We start from the raw sequence: 18,142 nt of genomic DNA, 5'->3' as shown, positions 1-18,142 counted from the left end.
AGTAGATCAATATGTTAATAATAAATCCCTGTTGGTATTTTATCCCAAGCCAATTGGGATTGCACTGAGTTTAGGGAAAGGATATCTTTATAATAGTAAATGGCACATACTTCTGAGAGTTACAGGGTTTTTTCTCCCTATAGGTCTTATATATTCCCCACTCCAAAAAATATGAAAGTTATTATTTTTTGTATATTGGATTTGCTTGATCCTCATCTCTCTTACTTCCTTTAGTGACTTCTTGCTGCTGGTTTTAAAGGATATTGTGCTGCAGAGGCCAACTCTTCAAGTCATCCTGATGAGTGCTACTCTAAATGCCGAGCTCTTTTCTGAATATTTCAATTCCTGTCCAGTTATTACTATACCAGGTGAGTAAATATATGTCTATTATTCTAACAAGCCAATATTATTATTGTAGAGTTCATTTGAGACATAAATTAATGGGTTCTTATGTCTTTTTCTGGAGTGGATTGATTTAAAATAAATAAAACCATCACTATATAATATAGTTGATAAAGATGGTAATACATCTATTTTTCAGGAGATTGATATTTTTATTACTTTTTAGAAAATGCCTTGGTCCACAATCCATTGTGCTTAACATCAAAATATGTATTTCTAGTAGCAATATGCCAGAAAAGAGAAAATATGTCTATCTGTTGATTCTCCACCCACTTCTAGAGTAGGTTGAACAAAAGAAATAATACCTTATTATGACAAACTTTGTTTGTAGAGAATTTTACATATATAAAGTATTCAAGATTGTGTAATGGATCTTCTGAGGCTTTTCTGTTTCTTTATATATTTCTAGGTCGCACATTTCCTGTTGATCAATTTTTTCTGGAAGATGCAATAGCTGTGACAAGGTAAGGAAGATGTTACTTAAGGTACAGCAAAAAATCTTTGCACTAGCCAGGCACTGGTGGCTCTTGTCTGTAATCCTAGGTACTCAGGAGGCTGAGATCTGAGGATCACAGTTTAAAGCCAGCCCTGGCAGGAAAGTCTGTAAAGCTCTCCAGTGACCACTAGAAAACCAGAAGTGGCGCTGTGGTTCAAATGGTAGAGCGCTTGCCTTGAGCTGAATACAGGGGACAGCACCTAGACCCAGAGTTCAAGCCCCATGACCAACAAAAAAAAATTTGAGGTGGTAGAACACCAGCTGAGCAAACAAGCAAAACAAGCACAAGACTATTGAAACCCCAGTGCAGGGGGAAAAATACAATTAACATGTCCAGTACAAAGTGGAATTTGGAGCTAGAGGTATGGCTCAAGCAGTTATCGCCCCTGCCACCCAAGTATGAGGACCAGAGTTCAAACCTCAGTACTGCTAAAAAAAATCTTTGAAAACAATTACAATTTACTTATAGTGTTCCAGGATATTAATACATGTATTATCTTTTAACTTTTCTATTTGAGCATTTTGTCTTCCCTTTTTTTTTTTTCTGCAAGCAAACTACCAATATTTAAATCATCCCCCTCCTTAACTATAATTCTGGCAAGTACTTTAATCTGGCACTCAATCATATCATGAGTAAAATGGGCTTTTTATTATTTACTACTTTCAGCCAAGCACTTGTTCATGCCTGTAATCTTAGCCACTCAGGAGGCTGAGACACGAGGATCACAGCTCCAAACCAGTCTGGACAGGAAAAATCCATGAGACCCTTATCTCCAATTAACCACCAAAAAACCAGAAGTGGAGCTGTGGCTCAAGTAGTAGAGCACCAGCCTTGAGAAATTAAAAAAAACTAAGGAACAGCATCCAAGCCCTGAGTTCAAGCTCCAGTACTGTCACCAAAACAAAGAAGAAATTAAAATGAGGTATTACTGAGGATCCAGCTTTAATGTATTTTCTGAATGACCATCGTTTTTCCTGGATAGTGTTTTTCTCCAAATTCTTACCTGATCTTTTAGGTAAAAACCAAAACATCCTCCGTGCAGTGTATTTGTAACCAGAAATAGGGTACATCCAACAGAATCGTGGACTGGGGGGAAAATAACCTGAGTAGCACAGAAACAGCAGTGTTCTGTCAAATGAGCAAGTGAAGCAGCTGAATGCCATTGCTCCTTGCCAGCAGAACCCCCCCCCCCCCGCCCCACACACACCACACAGTCCTGTCTTGCTCTTCCTTCCTCAGATATGTGTTACAAGATGGGAGCCCATATATGCGCTCCATGAAACAGATTTCAAAGGAGAAACTTAAAGCAAGGCGCAACAGAACTGCCTTGGAAGAAGTGGAGGAAGACCTGAGACTGTCGCTTCACCTCCACGATGAGGATTCTGTCAAAGACGCAGTGCCAGATCAACAGTTAGACTTCAAGCAGCTCTTGGCTCGCTATAAAGGTAATGTGTTTCTGGGAGAATATTATAGCCATGATGAATGTTGCAAGTGCTTTTTCCACATGATCTAGAAGAAGAAAAATGGGATTTTTAGGCTGGATGTTCCTCTGATCTTAGCCTCTCAGGAGACTGAGATCTGAGGATTGCAGTTGGAAGCTAGCCTGCTCAGGAAAGTCTGGTAGACTCTGTTAGATTAAATATTACGACATTTCTAAAGGTGTACCCTGTGCTGAGCATTTGATTAATGTGGTTAGGTACTCCCTCCTGTGCCAGACTCCTCTCAGCTACTCTTTAATTCTGTGTAGTCTTCTATCCACATATGCTTGTTTCTGTGTGGTCTTCTATCCACATATGCTGGCATGAGATCAAAGAAACTCTAAGGTTACTATGTTGCCTTCTTCCTTACAGCTTAGACCACAGACAGGTAGGTTGCAGCTGCCCTTCTGCTCTCTTTTCCAGCCCTGTTCCTCTTAGTCCTTCCATCAAAGAATGCTTACCTTTCACACATAAGAGCCTTTGACCTGTTTCTGCTTCTGAAAGAAAAAAGGCCAATGAGTTTTCCTTTCCTCTACCAAAGGCAGTTCTCAGTCCTGGATGGGGAATGGCAGGAGTTAGGGCACTAGCCATTGTTCTGTGTTAAAGAAGATATTCTGAGTTCTCTTAACATATTTCACTTAACTCTTCCCAGTGTCCCAAGGTATAAGGCTGGAAAAATAGACTTGTTTCTTATAGACCTGGGTTCAACTCTCAGAGTTCTCCTAAATGAGCTACATGCTCACACCCATGCCTCGGCTTCTTTGTTATCTATAAAGTAGAGGTCTTTAGAGGACTGACTGAGATAATACAAACCCACAGATCCACTGCCCAGCCAGCTAAGTACAGATTTGTGATTCTAATTTTAATGCATCCGAACTTAAAATTTCTGATCTTTCTGATCTTTCAGCTAACTATTCAATTCCTTATTAAATTGTAGAAAAGGAAAATCCCTTTTCTTTCTCTTTCAAAATTTCAGTTTTAATAATTATGGGAGAATCTAAGCTTTTTTTTTTTTTTTTGGTGGTGATGGGGGCTGAACTCTGGTCCTGGGCACTGTCCCTCAGCTCTTCAACTCAAAGTTAGTGCCCTACTACTTGAGCCAGAGTGCCACTTCCGGCTTTTTTCTGCTTATGTGGTGCTGAGGAATCGAACCGAGGGCCTCATGCTTGTGAGGCAAGCACTCTACCACTGAGCTCCACATTTTTAATTTCAAGCACAGAGTTTTACAAATTGAGAAAGTATCTCTGGGGGCTGGGAATGTGGCTTAGTGGTAGAGTGCTTGCCTAGCGTGCATGAAGCCCTGGGCTAGATTCCTCAGTACCACATACACAGAAGAGGCTGGAAGTGGAGTTATAGCTCAAATAGAGTGCTCGCCTTGAGCAAAAGAAGCTCAGGAACAGTGCCCAAGCCCTGAGCTTAAGCTCTAGGACTAGCAAAAAAAAAAAAAAAAAAATTTAAGAAAAAAGAAAATATCTCTGGGACCTAATCTCTGAGGAAAGAGAACGAAGGAGTTGAAGTTGGAAAAGATAGCTCTGCTTGTAGCTTCTCCTAGACTGGTGTAAAACTCTTGGCATCAAGTGATCTTCCTACCTCAGCCTTGCTTAGTTTTTCTGAGCTTCTTACCTTTGATCTAGGTGGTCTGTATTCTTTTACCTTTCAGAAAATTAACCCATTTTCCTAGCTCACTTTTGAATAATATCATAGAGGATTTTTGTTGGTTTGTTTTGTTCTTTTTTTTTTTTAAGTCAAATGGACCAGATACAGGTGGCTCATAGCTATAATCTTAGCTACTCAGGAAGCTGAGATTTGAGGACCATGGTTCAAACTGTGAACTATGATCTCAGATCTCAACCTAGGCAAGGAAGGTCTGAGACTGTTACCTCCAGTTAACCATGAAAAAAGGCCAGAAGTAGAGCTATAGCTTAAGTAGTAGAGTGCTATCCTTGAGCAAAAAAAAAGCTCAAGGACAATGCCCAGGCCCTGAGTTCAAGCCCTAGGACTAGCACCAAAAAAAAAAAAAGCTAAATGATAGAAGGGGTGAAATTGACCAAGAAGCATTGTACTTATAACCTGGCTTAAGAAAGTGTACCCATGGGGCTGGGAAGGTGGCTCAGTGGTAGAGCACTTGCCTTGCATGCCTGAGGCCCTGGGTTCGATTCCTTAGCACCACATAAGCAAAAAGAAAAAAAAAGCCGGAAGTGGGGCTGTGGCTCAAGTGATAAGGTGCTAGCCTTGAGCTGAAGAGCTGAGGGACAACGCCCAGGCCCAGAGTTCAGGCCCCACGACTGGACCCAAAAAAGAAAAAAAAAAAAAAAGAAAGTACACCCCTAAGCCTGGCACTGGTGGCTCACACCTGTAATCCTAGCTACTCAGGAGGCTGAGATCTGAGGATTGCGGTTCAAAGCCAGCCCGGGCAGGAAAGTCCGTGAGACTCTTATCTCCAATAAACCACCTGAAAACTGGAAGTGGTGCTGTGGCTCAAGTGGTAGAACATTAGCCTTGAGCTGAAGAGCTGCAGTGCCCAAGCCCAGAGTTCAAGCCCCACGACCGACCAAAAAAAAAAAAAAGAAAAGAAATTGCACCCCTTTGTACAGCTACTTGATAATAATAATCTTTTGAAAAAGTTAAATGTTTTAAGTATATTGGATTAGCTAAAGTATCAAACAATGAAAAAAGTAACTATTTTTGCTCGGTTTATTTGCAGTTCTCTGGGGTTTATTTCTCCTTTTTGAAAAGTCTAGCTCTCTGAAATCTTGGGCAAAGAAAAGTTGTCGCTGCGCTGCCTTGCATATCCAGCCACACCCTTGTTTGTGTGCCCTAGTTCTTCCTTTCTCTCTCTTTTTTTTTTTTTTTTGGTCGGTCCTGGGCTTGGTCATTGTCCCTCAGCACTTCAACTTAGGCGAGCACTCTACTGCTTGAGCCAAAGCACCACTTCCAGTTTTCTAGTGGTTCATTGGAGATAAGAGTCTCATGGACTTTTCTGTCCAGGCTGGCTTTGAACCATGATCCTCAGATCTCAGCCTCCTGAGTAGCTAGTATTACAGGTGTGAGCCACCAGTGCCCTGCTTCCTTTCTCTCTTTTTGCACAGCAGGATTCCTTTTCCCAGAGCAACACTTTAGAAAGGTGCTTTTGCTCATCTTCAGACATTTCAGCATCATACAGGAAGTTTCCCTTCCTCAGAACCTCAATACTGATGATAGAGCTTTTGTTCCAAGTAGACTGTAGTAAGGATAATGGGCAGTCTTTGGAGAGTATGTTGCCCCAAGGATATACTGTTTTTAGAAAGAGTTGAGGCTTATGGAACAAGCAAAGAACTTTTACTAAGACCTCAATGAATTAGAAGGTGATTGTAGTCCCTTAAACTGAGGGTCTGTGGATGGATTTCAGGAGTGTGGGGGAAGCCCTTAAAGTTGCATGAACTTTTTAAGAGGATCCATATCTTTTCTCATTTCCTCAAAAGAACCTAAAATTTGAATCATTATACAAAGATGCTAGCATTAAACAAAACAAAAATGCTGTGGTCTCTTCATTTATTTCCATGGTATCTGTTGCCTAGACTTCCAGCTAATGTTACCAGTGATTTGATTTAACTGAGAAGGAGTTTCTTAAATATATCTGACTTTGAATTTTGTGTATAGAGCCTAAACTTTCAGTAAGTATGGGATAGTGAAAGAGTGAAAAGAAGGAAGGCAAAAGTTTTAACGAGAGTAGGAACCTAATCTTTGGATTATTGTTCAAGAAAAAGGCACTTACCCTCAATCACTCATGAGGCTAGAGTTCAAGTGCCAGTGCTCACACCTACTATAGTCCTGATTACTCGGGAAGCTGCAAATGGGAGGTTCCTGGCTCCAGGCCAGCCCAAGCAGAAAAGGTTCACAAGACTCCTTCTCAGCCTGTATCTGGTATGTGTACAAGCCTATCATCCTAGCTTCATTGGAGGCCAAGAGCAGGAAGTTCCAAGGCAGCATAGGCAGAAAAGTCTGTGGGTATCTGTCTCAGCAAAAGAAATTGGGCATGGTGGTCTGCACCTGTTATGGGGAGTCCATAAAATAGAGTGGTGGGGCTGGGAAGGTAGCGCAGTGGTAGAGTGCTAGCCTCACATGCATGAGGCCCTGGGTTCAATTCCTCAGCACCACATAAGCAGAAAAAAATGGAAGTGGCACTGTGGCTCAGGTGGTAGAGCGCTAGCCTTGAGTTGAAGAGCTGAGGAGCAGTGCCCAGGCCCCGAGTTCAGGCCCCATGACCAACAAAAAAATAAAATAAAGTGGTGGTGGTCCATGCATCTATTTACCTAACATGAAGTGCAACTCTATCTCAAAAATAACCTATGTAATGGCTAGGAGCTGGTGGCTCATGCCTATAATCCTGGCTACTTAGGAGGCTGAGATCTGAGGATCATGGTTGAAAGCCAGCCCAGGCAGGAAGTCCATAAGACTCTTACCTCCAATTAAATATCAGAAAACTGGAAGTGGTGCTGTGGCTCAAAGTGGTAGGTAGAATGCTAGTCTTGAGCAAAAACAACTCAGGGACAGTGCCCAGGCCCTGAGTTCAAGCCCCATGACCAAAAAAATCAAATAACTAGTGTTTAAAGAAGTAGAGATGTGGCTCTAGTAGTAGAGCATCAGCCTTGCATTGGAAGCGGGGGAAGTGTGTATGTGTATCAGAGAAAAAAATGTGAGACAGACTGAAGGTGAGGCTGAGGTAGAGCATCTACCTAGGAAGCATGAGGCCCTGAGTTCAAAATCCAGTATTTTCCTCTGTCCCCCAAAAAAGTTGGAGGCTAACCTGAGCTACATAGTGAGTTCCACCAAGCCTACTTGGGTTATATAGTAAGACTTTGTTAAGAAAAAAGAAGGGAAGGAAGGAAGGAAAGAGATAGAAGGAGGGAGAAGGGAAGAAGGGAGGAAAGATGGAAAGAAAAAACAAAAAGAAAAAGATACTTCTGACGAAACTGTATATTTTGGAAGACTAAAAATAAAAAATTCACTTTGTAGCCGGGCGCTGGTGGCTCACGCCTGTAATCCTAGCTACTCAGGAGGCTGAGATCTGAGGATCGCGGTTCAAAGCCAGCCCGGGCAGGAAAGACTGTGAGACTCCTATCTCCAATAAACCACCAGAAAACCGGAAGTGGCGCTGTAGCTCAAGTGGTAGAGCACTCGCCTTGAGCTGAAGAGCTGAGGGACAGCGCCCAGGCCCAGAGTTCAAGCCTCACGACCGACAAAAAAAAAAAAAAAAAAAAAAATTCACTTTGTGCTTTAAATGTGAACCTCTGTGTTTAAATCATCTCAACACTCAGTCCATGGGCATATTGTCTTCAATAAAATACAATTATTTTTCTGATTTTTACCTTTCTTTCTTTCAGGGGTTAGCAAACCAGTCATCAAAACAATGTCCATTATGGATTTTGAAAAGGTTAACCTTGACTTAATAGAGGCCTTATTAGAGTGGATTGTGGATGGAAAGCATTCCTACCCTCCAGGTAACTGCTTCTTCACTCAGCCCTGATGACCCACATGTTAAATATCCAGTCCTGAGGGGTTTTTTTGTTTTGTTTTGTTTTGTTTTGTTTTTTATGAAAATACCATACAGAGGAGTTACAATTACATGGGCAAGATAATGAGTACATTTCTTATCAAGCATTGCCAGACCTGAGTTTGAATGACAGAAAGCCCTGGATATGACTAGAAATGTGGCCTAGTGGTAGAGTGCTTGCCTAGCATGTATGAAGCCCTGGGTTCAATTCCTCAGTACCACATAAACAGAAAAACCTGGAAGTGGCGCTATAGCTCAAGTGGTAGAATGCTGGTCTTGAGCAAAAGAAACTCTGGGAAGCCGGATGCCGGTGGCTCACACCTCTACTCCTACCTACTCAGGAGGCTGAGATGTGAGGATTGTGGTTCAAAGCCAGCCCAGGCAGGAAAGTCCTTGAGACTCTTATCTCCAATTAAAAAAAAACACTAGAAAACCCGAAGTGGCGCTGTGGCTCAAGTGGTAGAGCACTCGCGCCTTGAGCTGAAGAGCGCAAGGACAGTGCCCAAGCCCAGAGTTCAAGCCCCACAACTGACCAAAAAAAAAAAAAGCTCAGGGACAGTACCCAGGCCCTGAGTTCAAGCCCCAGAACTGGCAAAAAAAAAAAAAAAAATACTGAACAGGGCAGTGGAATTAAGAACCCAGGAATCTTATAGCCCTGAATAATATCCTTTTCTTTTTCCTTATTTCTGTTTTCTTATTTGTAAAATGAAGACTAAAAAAAAAATTTTTTTTTTGGGTCCGGTCATGGGGCCTGAACTCTGGGCCTGGGCGCTGTCCCTCAGCTCTTCAGCTCAAGGCTAGCGCTCTACCACTTGAGCCACAACACCACTTCTGGCTTTTTTCTTTTTTGCTTATGTGGTGCTGCGGAATCAAACCCAGGGCCTCAGGCATGCAAGACAAGCGCTCTACCACTGAGCCACCTTCCCAGCCCGAAGACTAAAAATTCTATAACAGGTGTAAAGCTATTCCAAATATTGTAAGAAAGGACATAGGTTCTGGGAATGTAGTGCAAGGGTAGAGTACTTGTTCAGCATGAGCAAGCCCTGTGTTTAATATCTAGTGGTACACACACACACACACACACACACACACACACGAATTACATTTTAAAAAGAAAGAAAACACGTGTAAAACATTTAACATAGTTTGGAACCATTTGTAAGTTCAAGCCCAGTAGATCCTTCCTTTAATAGTGACAGCCCTATGTTGTTATTTTCACTGTTACTGTTGTTACTGCTTCTGCTGCTGTTACAGTAACCCAGAACAATCACTGTAGCTTCCCTTTATTCACTGACTCCCCATCCATGGCCATGTTGACCTCACTGTGGCCCCTTATGCCCAAACCTCATACCTGACTCCTTCACATCACGAGGTGTCTGCCATGTGTCACCTCTGCAGACCAACTTAAGTGCCTTCTTCCCTTCTCCTGCCTGTTCTATACTACCCCAACAGGACTGGAACACTTAACACCACTTAACACTGAAATTAGTGCTTTGTTCAGTGACCATCTCCTTCAGTAGATCGCAAACTCCTTAAGAATAGGGATTTTTAGCCAGGTAACATTGTAATCCTCGCTACTCAGGAAACTGAGATCTAAGGATCACACTTCAAAGCCAGCCCAAGTAGGAAAGTCTTGTTTTTAATTAACCACCAAAAATCCAGAAGTACAGCTATGGCTTAAGTGGTAGAGTGCTATCCTTGAGCAAAAAAGCTTAGAGACAACACCCAGGCCCTGAGTTCAAGCTCTAGGACCAGCATACAATAATAATAATATAAGGATTTTTATTCAACACTATAGAGCAGTGAGTGCTTGGAACATTTATTTAGAGAATAAATATTTGTTTCATAAGTAAATGAAAGTCAGGAATGTTGGGTGATCATTGGATGCAATAATAAATCACAAAATGACATCCTCTTTTCTTTTTTTTTTTTTTTTGGTTGGTCATGGGAGCTGAATTCTGTGCCTAGGTGCTACTCCCTTTTCAGCTCAAGGCTAGCATCTACCACTTGAGCCACAGCGCCACTTCTGGCTTTTTTCTGCTTATGTGGTGCTGAGGAATCGAACCCAGGGCCTCATGCATGTGAGGCTAGCCCTCTACCACTGAGCCAACTTTCCCAACCCCAACAAAATGACATACTCTTTGAGCAGTACTTAAGAGAAATGCTAGATTTAATCATTCTCTGATGTTTTCTAAAGAGATTTGTAAACCATATGTTGTTTCTCTTCTCTTGACAAGTTACCAAGATGTAAATAATACATTATCAGTGGACTGAGACTCTTGTTTCATTCCGAAGAAAAACTTCCTGAGGGGGTTGGGAATTGAGTATAGCACCCAAGAAGAAATGGTACAAAATTACCTAATCAAACTAGAGTAAATAATATGATTAGAAAGTCAATTATGGGACAGGCGCTGGTGGTTCACACCTGTAATCCTAGCTTACTCAGGAGCTGAGATCTGAGGATGGAGATTCAAAGCCAGCCTTGGCAGGAAAGTCTATGAGACTCTGATCTCCAATTAACCACCAGAAAACCTGCAATGGCACTGTGGCTCAAGTGGTAGAGCACTCACCTTGAACTGAAGAGCTCAGGAACAGTGCCCAGGCCCAGAGTTCAAGCCCCATGACCGACAAAAAAAAAATCAATAATGGTTTTGTGGGTAGCAAAGATACCCTGACACAGGCATAAAAACAATATACACAATTGTTTTTTCCATCTGCATAGATTACATAACACTTGTAAATGTGGCGCTTTAGCCGAGAGGAAGACAGGTCCATAATGCAAAGAGCGTGATCTGGGGCCAGACAAACTAAGTCTGTGTCAAGCTGCATACTTGTCAAGTCTGGAACCTGGGCACATTACTGAGTCACTTGTGGGTGGCTGATACTCATTACTTCAAGGTGTGTGGGGATCAAATGAGAAGATGTATGTAAACATTAATCTTACACATGGTGACGAATTAACCCTGCAAGTTCGCACTTCTTCCTCTTCAGGTCCCATTTCTGTAATCATCTAGATTCCTTACTTAGTTAGAGGAAAGATGAACTAGATAAATAATGAATCATGAATTCTATGTGAAGAAATCTATTTTTCTTCTCTTTTTTTGGTGCTACTATATGGTTTGACCTCAGGGCCTGAGTGCTAACCCTTAGCTTTTTCTGCTCAAGGCTAGTGTCCTACCACTTAAGTACATCTAGTCTGGGCTACATAGAGATACTCTTACCTCAAAAAAAAAAGCTGATTTTATTTTTTTAATGAATTTTTTTGTGCATTCCTGGGATTTGAACTCAGGACACTGTCCTTGAGCTTTTTTTTTTTTTTTTTTTTTCTCAAAGCTAGCACTCTACCACTTAAACCACAGCTCCACTTCCAGCTTTTTGGATACTTAATTGGAGATCAGAGTCTCATGGACTTTGCTGCCCTGAACCATGATCCTCAGATTTCAGCCTTCTGAGTAGCTAAGATTATAGGCGTGAGCCACCAGTGCCTGGCTTGGATTTTATTAGTAGTAGAGAGAAGATCCTCCACTCTTCTACAGTTAGAAGGATCCATCACCTTTTCTGTAGAAACAGAATGGCAGTGGTCAGTGAATTGAACAATATTGAAAGAATAGTTAATTCATGTTATGGCTCAGTGGTAGACAACTTGGCTAGCATGTGCAAGACCCTATTTCCATCCCAAACACCACAAAAAAAGAGAGAGCCAGGTGCCCGTGGCTCACGCCTATAATCCTAGCTACTCAGGGGGCTGAGATCTGAGGATCCTGGTTTGAAGCCAGCCCAGACAGGAAAGTTTGTGAGAATCTCATCTCCAATTAACCACCAGAAAACCAGAAGTAGTGCTGTGGCTCAAAGTAGTAGAGTACTAGCCTTGAGCAAAAAAGCTCTGGAACAGCGCCCAGGCCCTGAGTTCAAGCCCTATGACTGACAAAAAGGGGTGGGGGGGGGGGAGAGAGAGTGGGCTTATTGTTGTTACTGTTGTTATCTTTTGAGACAACGTTTCTCTTATGTATCCCGGTCAGGCCTCTACCTATGTAGCCCAATCTGGCCTCAGATTCTCGATCTTCCTGCCTCAACCTCCCAATTTCTAGACTTACAGGCAAATACTATCACACCCAGTTGCTGAAATGAAACTTAAGGCATATATTCTTCCCCTTCTCAGTTTTTCCAATTTGTCCTTACTAAGTCAGAAGATTTTTTTTTTTTTTGCAAGTCCTGGCCCTTGAACTCGGCCTGGGTTCTGTCCTTTAGCTTCTCTATGTTCAAGGCTAGAGCTCTGGGCTGGGAAGGTGGTTCAGTGGTAGAGTGCTTGCCTTGCATGCATGAAGCCCTGGCTTCGATTCTTCAGCACCACATAAGCAAAAAGAAAAAAGCCGGAAGTGGCACTGTGGCTCAAGTGGTAGAGCGCTAGCCTTGAGCTGAATTGCTGAGGGACAGCGCCCAGGCCCAGAGTTCAGGCCCCATGACCAGACCCCCCCCCAAAAAAAAAAAACGGCTAGAGCTCTACCACTTGAACCATAACTCCACTTTCCTGCTTTTTCTTTTTATAGATTTTTTTTTTTTTTGGTTGTGGGTCTTGAACTCTGGGCCTGGGCGCTGTCCCTTGGCTCTTCAGCTCAAGACTAGTGCCCTACCACATGAACCACAGAGCCACTTACAGCTTTCTCTGCTTATGTGGTGCTGAGGAATCGAACCAGGGCCTCATGTATGCAAGGCAAGCACTCTACCACTGAGCCACCTTCCCAGCCTCCAGCTTTTTCTTTTTAGGTAGTATTGAGGAATCAAACTTAGGGCTTCATGCAGTGCTAGGCAAGCACTCTACCACTAAGCTACATTCCCAGCCGGAAGATTTTTTTTGTTAATAATCAGTTATTATCTTTAGAGACTTAAAAAATATTTTTTGTTTAAAATAGCTTAATAATCACTCATTTCATTTATCTCTCTACTTCTTTTTCTATCCCTAGGTGCTATACTTGTGTTTTTACCAGGACTAGCAGAAATCAAAATGCTCTATGAACAGCTGCAGTCTAATTCTCTTTTCAACAACAGACGTAGTAACCGGTAAGCCAGTAGCTTCTCTCCGTTGCATTCATCTGCAGAGATGAATATCCAGAAAGATCACTTCTTGCCTTCTTTCCACTCTAGGGTCACTCCTTTAGCATGGCTGTTTGTGCCAGCTGGAGGCAGACAGACACATTTGCTCCAGGAAATCTGTTATTCCATCCCAACAACAAAACCTATTTCTCAATCGCATAGCATAGTGACTCAGCAAACCTGCATATCATTTCAGTTCCCACATTCCTGGGAAGGAAGGGAAGATGGGCAAAGCCAGCATTAGTAATAACAAAGAAATGCTGCCATTTTAAGAGAAAATCTTTTCCATAGAAGCAAGGAACTAGTGTTTGTCATTTTTCACATCTAAGAGGAAAACTAGCAAACAAATAACACTCCCTGGAAATGGAAGTATGAAATTTCTTAGCATAGAACACTCTGACTCTCTGTCTCTGGTCTCAAGAGAAAGCTTATTGTTTTTATTTAGCTTGCCTTAATTTTGTTAGTTGTAGAATTTATTTATTCCCCTATTATTTATTCCCCTGATTAGATCCCAGCACTTTCCCTGAGTACTGGTACAAGGTTTTAATTCCTGGAACTAAGTATTTTGTAAGAATCAGAATCTTACCATTTAGAAGCTGAGCCTTGAAGACAGGTGCAGAGAAGTTGCTGATATTTAAAGACATATTCTTAATTTTAATAGAAATTCACCTACTTACTCAGTTTCAATGCTTTCTGCCAGAATCTTTATTGTGTTTTATTTCCTTTCAGTTGTGTGATTCACCCTCTCCACTCGTCTCTATCCAGTGAGGAGCAGCAGGCTGTATTTGTAAAACCTCCAATAGGTGTAACTAAAATTATTATTTCCACCAACATCGCTGAGACATCCATAACTATTGATGATGTTGTCTATGTCATTGATTCTGGGAAGATGAAAGAAAAGAGGTATTGATTTGGTGAAGCAATAGAGGGGAAAATGCCTTGTTTAGATTATCATGACTATAAATGGTTAATAGTTACATGGGTGGCTGTTTAAAGAAATTTGTTTTTTGTGCTGGTATGGGGTTTGAACTCAGGGCCTGAGAGCCGTCCCTTAGCTCTTTCACTACAGGCTGGTGCTCTGCTTTTTGAGTCACAGCTCCATTTCTGGCTTTTTTTTTTTTTTTTTTTTTTTTTTGGTCGGTCATAGTGTTTGAACTCTGGGCTATCCCTGTGCTCTTTAGCTCAAGGCAAGTACTCTACCCCCTGAGCCACAGCACTACTTCCAGTTTTCTGGTGGTTAATTAGAGATAAGAGTCTCACAGACTTTCCTGCCCAGGCAGGCTTTGAACCACAGTCCTCAGATCCCAGCCTCCTGAGTAGTTAGGATTACAGGCGTGAGCCACCAGCGCCTGGCCATTTCTGGCTTTTTTATGGTTTATTGGAGATAAGAGTCTCATAGACTTTCTGCCTAGGCTGGCTTCCCTCTTTTTCTCCCCCCACCCCCCATCTTGGGGCCTGAACTCTGAGCCTGTCCCTCAGCTCAAAGCTTAAAGCTAGCACTCTACCACTTGAGCCACAGTGCCACTTCATCTTTTTCTGCTTATGTGGTGCTGAATCGAACCCAGGGCCTCATGCATGTGAGGCAGGCACTCTACCACTGAGCCACCTTCCCAGCCCCAAACTAGATTTTTTAATTTTTTTTTTTTTTTTGGTCAGTTGTGGGGCCTGAACTCTGGGCCTGGGCGCTGTCCCTCAGCTCTTCAGCTCAAGGTGAGTGCTCTACCACCCAGGCTGGCTTTGAACCTTGATCTCACATTTCATCCTGCTGAGTAGCTTGGATTACAGGTGTGAGCCACTGGCACTGGTTAAGGAAGTGTTTAATGAGAACTGTATGTGGATGTATAAGTGGCACAGTCGTCTGGACCATAAATCTCAAAGTCAAACAAGATATAAAGCTTAAGGAAAGAAGGATTGGGATTGGGGGGGAGGGGGGAGGCTGGGAAGGGATGTGAAGGGTAAACAAAAGAGGAGGCTGCAATGCTTGGTAAGAAATGTACGCATTATCCTGCCCATGTAATTGTAACTCCTCTGTACAGTATGTTCACAAATAAAATTAAATTAAATTAAAAAAAAAAAAAAGCTTAAGGAAGTGGCTGTAGCTCAAGTGGTAGAGCGCTAGCCTTGAGCTGAAGAGCTGAGGGACAGTGCCCAGGCCCAGAGTTCAAGCCCCACAACCGACCAAAAAAAAAAGATATAAAGCTTAAAATTTTACCTTGGAACTAAATTTGTTTTCTGCTCATCTCCCATGTGATTTCACATGTCATGGGATGAAAAACAGTTAACTACAGAAGATGTAGGTCATGGCAAAGATACCATTAAAATCCTCAGCCAGGCACCAGTGGCTGTAATCCTAGCTACTCAGCAGATGGAGATCTGAGGATCATTATTTGAAGCCATCCTGGGCAGAAAAGTCATGAGACTCTAATCTCCAGTTATCTTCTAGCAAAAAGCCACAAGTGGAGCTGTGGCTTAAGTGGTACAGTGATAGCTTTAAGTGAGACTTTGAGGCCCTAAATTCAAGTCCCTTGTACTGGCACCAAAGGGGGAAAAAAGGAGTAAGAAGTCCTCATTAGCTGTTCCTACCAGGAGGTCAGCTGTCCTAGAACACACAGGGCATCTTATCCTGTAGAAGTAAGGTGGTTAAGCTGGGTGCCAGTGGCTTATACCTAACTGCTCGGGAGTCTGGGATCTGAGAATCATGGTTCGAAGCCAACCTAGGCAAGAAAGTCCATGAGACCCTTATTTCCAATTAACCATCAAAAAACTGGAAGTGGCACTATGGTTCAAAGTAGTTGAGCACTAACCTTGAGCTAAGAGCTCAGGAACAGAGCCCAAGCCCTGTCCCAGGACAGACAAGAACAAAAATAGTAGTGAGGTGGCTCTTCTATGTCCCTGTCAAGGTGTCTTGGCCACATATTATTAACTCAGTACTAATTATCTAAGTGTTAATTCTTTTCTTTTCTTTCATAGATACGATGCCAGCAAAGGAATGGAAAGTCTAGAGGATACTTTTGTCTCTCAAGCCAATGCTCTACAAAGAAAGGGTCGGGCAGGCCGTGTTGCATCAGGGGTCTGCTTCCATTTATTCACGAGCCATCACTATAACCACCAGCTTTTAAAGCAGCAGCTACCAGAAATACAGAGAGTGCCATTGGAGCAGCTGTGTCTAAGGTTACATGTTTACTTTTGTAGTCTGCTTCCAGCAAGGTCTAAATGTTTCTCAGCCTATTTAAGTTGCATGTTTTCTTTTTTCCTAGCAGAAGACATTTCTCTAAGAATAGTCTTGGTTGAGCTGGGCACTAGTAGCGCATGCCTTTAAAAGCCTGCCTGCTTAGGAGGCTGAGATCTGAGGATTGAGGTTTGAAGTCAGCCCAGGCAGAAATGTCCATGAGACTTTTAGCTTCAGTTAACCAGCAACAAGCCAGAAATGAAACTGTGGTTCAAGTGGTAGGGCTTGAACTTAGAGCCTGGGTGCTGCCCTGTAGCTTTTTTTTTATTAACTCAGGGTCTTGCACTCTCCTTGGCTTTTTTGCTCAAGGCTGGCACTTGACACAGGATTAGAGGTGTGAGCCCCTAGTGCCTGGCAAGAATTTTATTCTGATTACAAATACATTTCAAATATGAAAACTTTTTTTTTTTTTTTTTTTGGGTCCGGTAGTGGGGCCTGAACTCTGGGCTTGGGCGCTGTCCCTCAGCTCTTCAGCTCAAGGTGAGTGCTCTACCACTTGAGCCACAGCACCACTTCTGGCTTTTTTCTTTTTGCTTATGTGGTGCTGAGGAACCGAACCCAGGGCCTCAGGCATGCAAGGCAAGCGATCAACCACTGAGCCATCTTCCCAGCCCTCAAATATGAAAACTTTTTGTAGTATATTGGTAAAAAAAAAAAAAAAAAAAGCCCAGGCCCAGACTTCAGGCCCCACAACCGGACCCAAAAAAAAAAAAACTAGGACACTGTTTGAGACTGATGATACATTTCTGAAATTCAAACACTAAGGCTAAAGCAAGAGGATGGTGAATCTGGACTACATAGAATAGTTGTTCTCACCAAAAAAAAAAAAAGGAACAAAATGAGCATTGTATGGTTCTAAAGGCATATATCTGGGAAGCATGTATCTAAATCATTCCTACCAAAGAAAGAGATTGTTCTATATCAGTCCACCAGAGATTTTTTTTGGGGGGGAGGGTCCGGTAATGGGGCCTGAACTCTGGGCCTGGGCACTGTCCCTCAGCTCTTTAGCTCAAGGCTAGAGCTCTACCACTTCCACTTGAGCCACAGCGCCACGTCCAGCTTTTTTCTTTTTTTGCTTATGTGGTGCTGAGGAATCGAACCCAGCACCTGATGCATGCAAGGCAAGCGCTTTACCACTGAGCCACCTTCCCAGCCCCAGAGATTTTTTTTTTAATTCATATATTATTCTTTGGATTTCTTTCTTTAGGATTAAAATTTTAGAGATGTTTAGCGCTCATAACCTCCAATCTGTGTTCTCTCGGCTCATTGAACCTCCACACGCTGATTCTCTTCGTGCCTCAAAAATACGATTACGAGACTTGGGAGCCTTAACTCCAGATGAAGTACTCACCCCACTTGGCTATCACTTGGCCTCTCTGCCCGTGGATGTGAGAATCGGAAAACTGATGCTGTTTGGGTCTATCTTCCGCTGTTTGGACCCTGCGCTCACCATTGCTGCCAGCCTGGCCTTCAAGTCTCCTTTTGTAAGTAAACAACATGCATCTGAACTGCAGTAGATGACATAAGATAACGGGACCCTGGGGGGGCTATAGTGTGTGTGAGAACCCCCTAAAAACTTGCTTGAGATACAAATATTTCAGGAAACAATGTTATTTCTTTCTCAAAAAGATCCATGCCCCAAACAATGACTAAGAACCCAAAATGAGCTTATCAAAAATGCTTTGTATTTTATCTGCTATTCTTTTTTTTTTTTAATTTAATTTAATTTTTTTTTTTTTTTTTTTTTTTTTTTTTTTTTTTTTTTTTTTGTCGGTCGTGGGGCTTGAACTCTGGGCCTGGGCATTGTCCCTTAGCTCTTCAGCTCAAGGCGAGCGCTCTACCACTTGAGCTACAGCGCCACTTCCTTATCTGCTATTCTTAATTGTAGAAAAATTTAAAGATGGTTGGGAAA

At 42.4% G+C, this 18,142-nt stretch overlaps 1 protein-coding gene across 4 annotated transcripts in view; it reads left to right on the top strand.

Moving 5' to 3' along the window:
- The window catches only part of Dhx57 (DExH-box helicase 57), a 63,611-nt gene that overhangs the window by 30,517 nt on the left and 14,952 nt on the right, over positions 1-18,142 (top strand). For all 4 annotated transcript variants that reach the window (XM_070025421.1, XM_070025419.1, XM_070025423.1 and 1 more), the window contains 8 exons: positions 235-368; positions 812-866; positions 2,139-2,344; positions 7,741-7,857; positions 12,872-12,968; positions 13,731-13,904; positions 15,972-16,172; positions 17,438-17,714. In XM_070025421.1, coding sequence (XP_069881522.1) covers positions 235-368; positions 812-866; positions 2,139-2,344; positions 7,741-7,857; positions 12,872-12,968; positions 13,731-13,904; positions 15,972-16,172; positions 17,438-17,714 — 1,261 coding nt within the window. The remainder of the gene's footprint in view (positions 1-234; positions 369-811; positions 867-2,138; positions 2,345-7,740; positions 7,858-12,871; positions 12,969-13,730; positions 13,905-15,971; positions 16,173-17,437; positions 17,715-18,142) is intronic.

This window comes from Dipodomys merriami, unplaced genomic scaffold, assembly GCF_024711535.1.
Source record: "Dipodomys merriami isolate MVZ:Mamm:240054 unplaced genomic scaffold, mDipMer1.0.p SCAF_17, whole genome shotgun sequence".
Taxonomy (NCBI): domain Eukaryota; kingdom Metazoa; phylum Chordata; class Mammalia; order Rodentia; family Heteromyidae; genus Dipodomys; species Dipodomys merriami.
The sequence above is the reverse complement of the archived record's forward strand: the minus strand, read 5'-3'. Positions and strand labels throughout refer to the sequence as shown.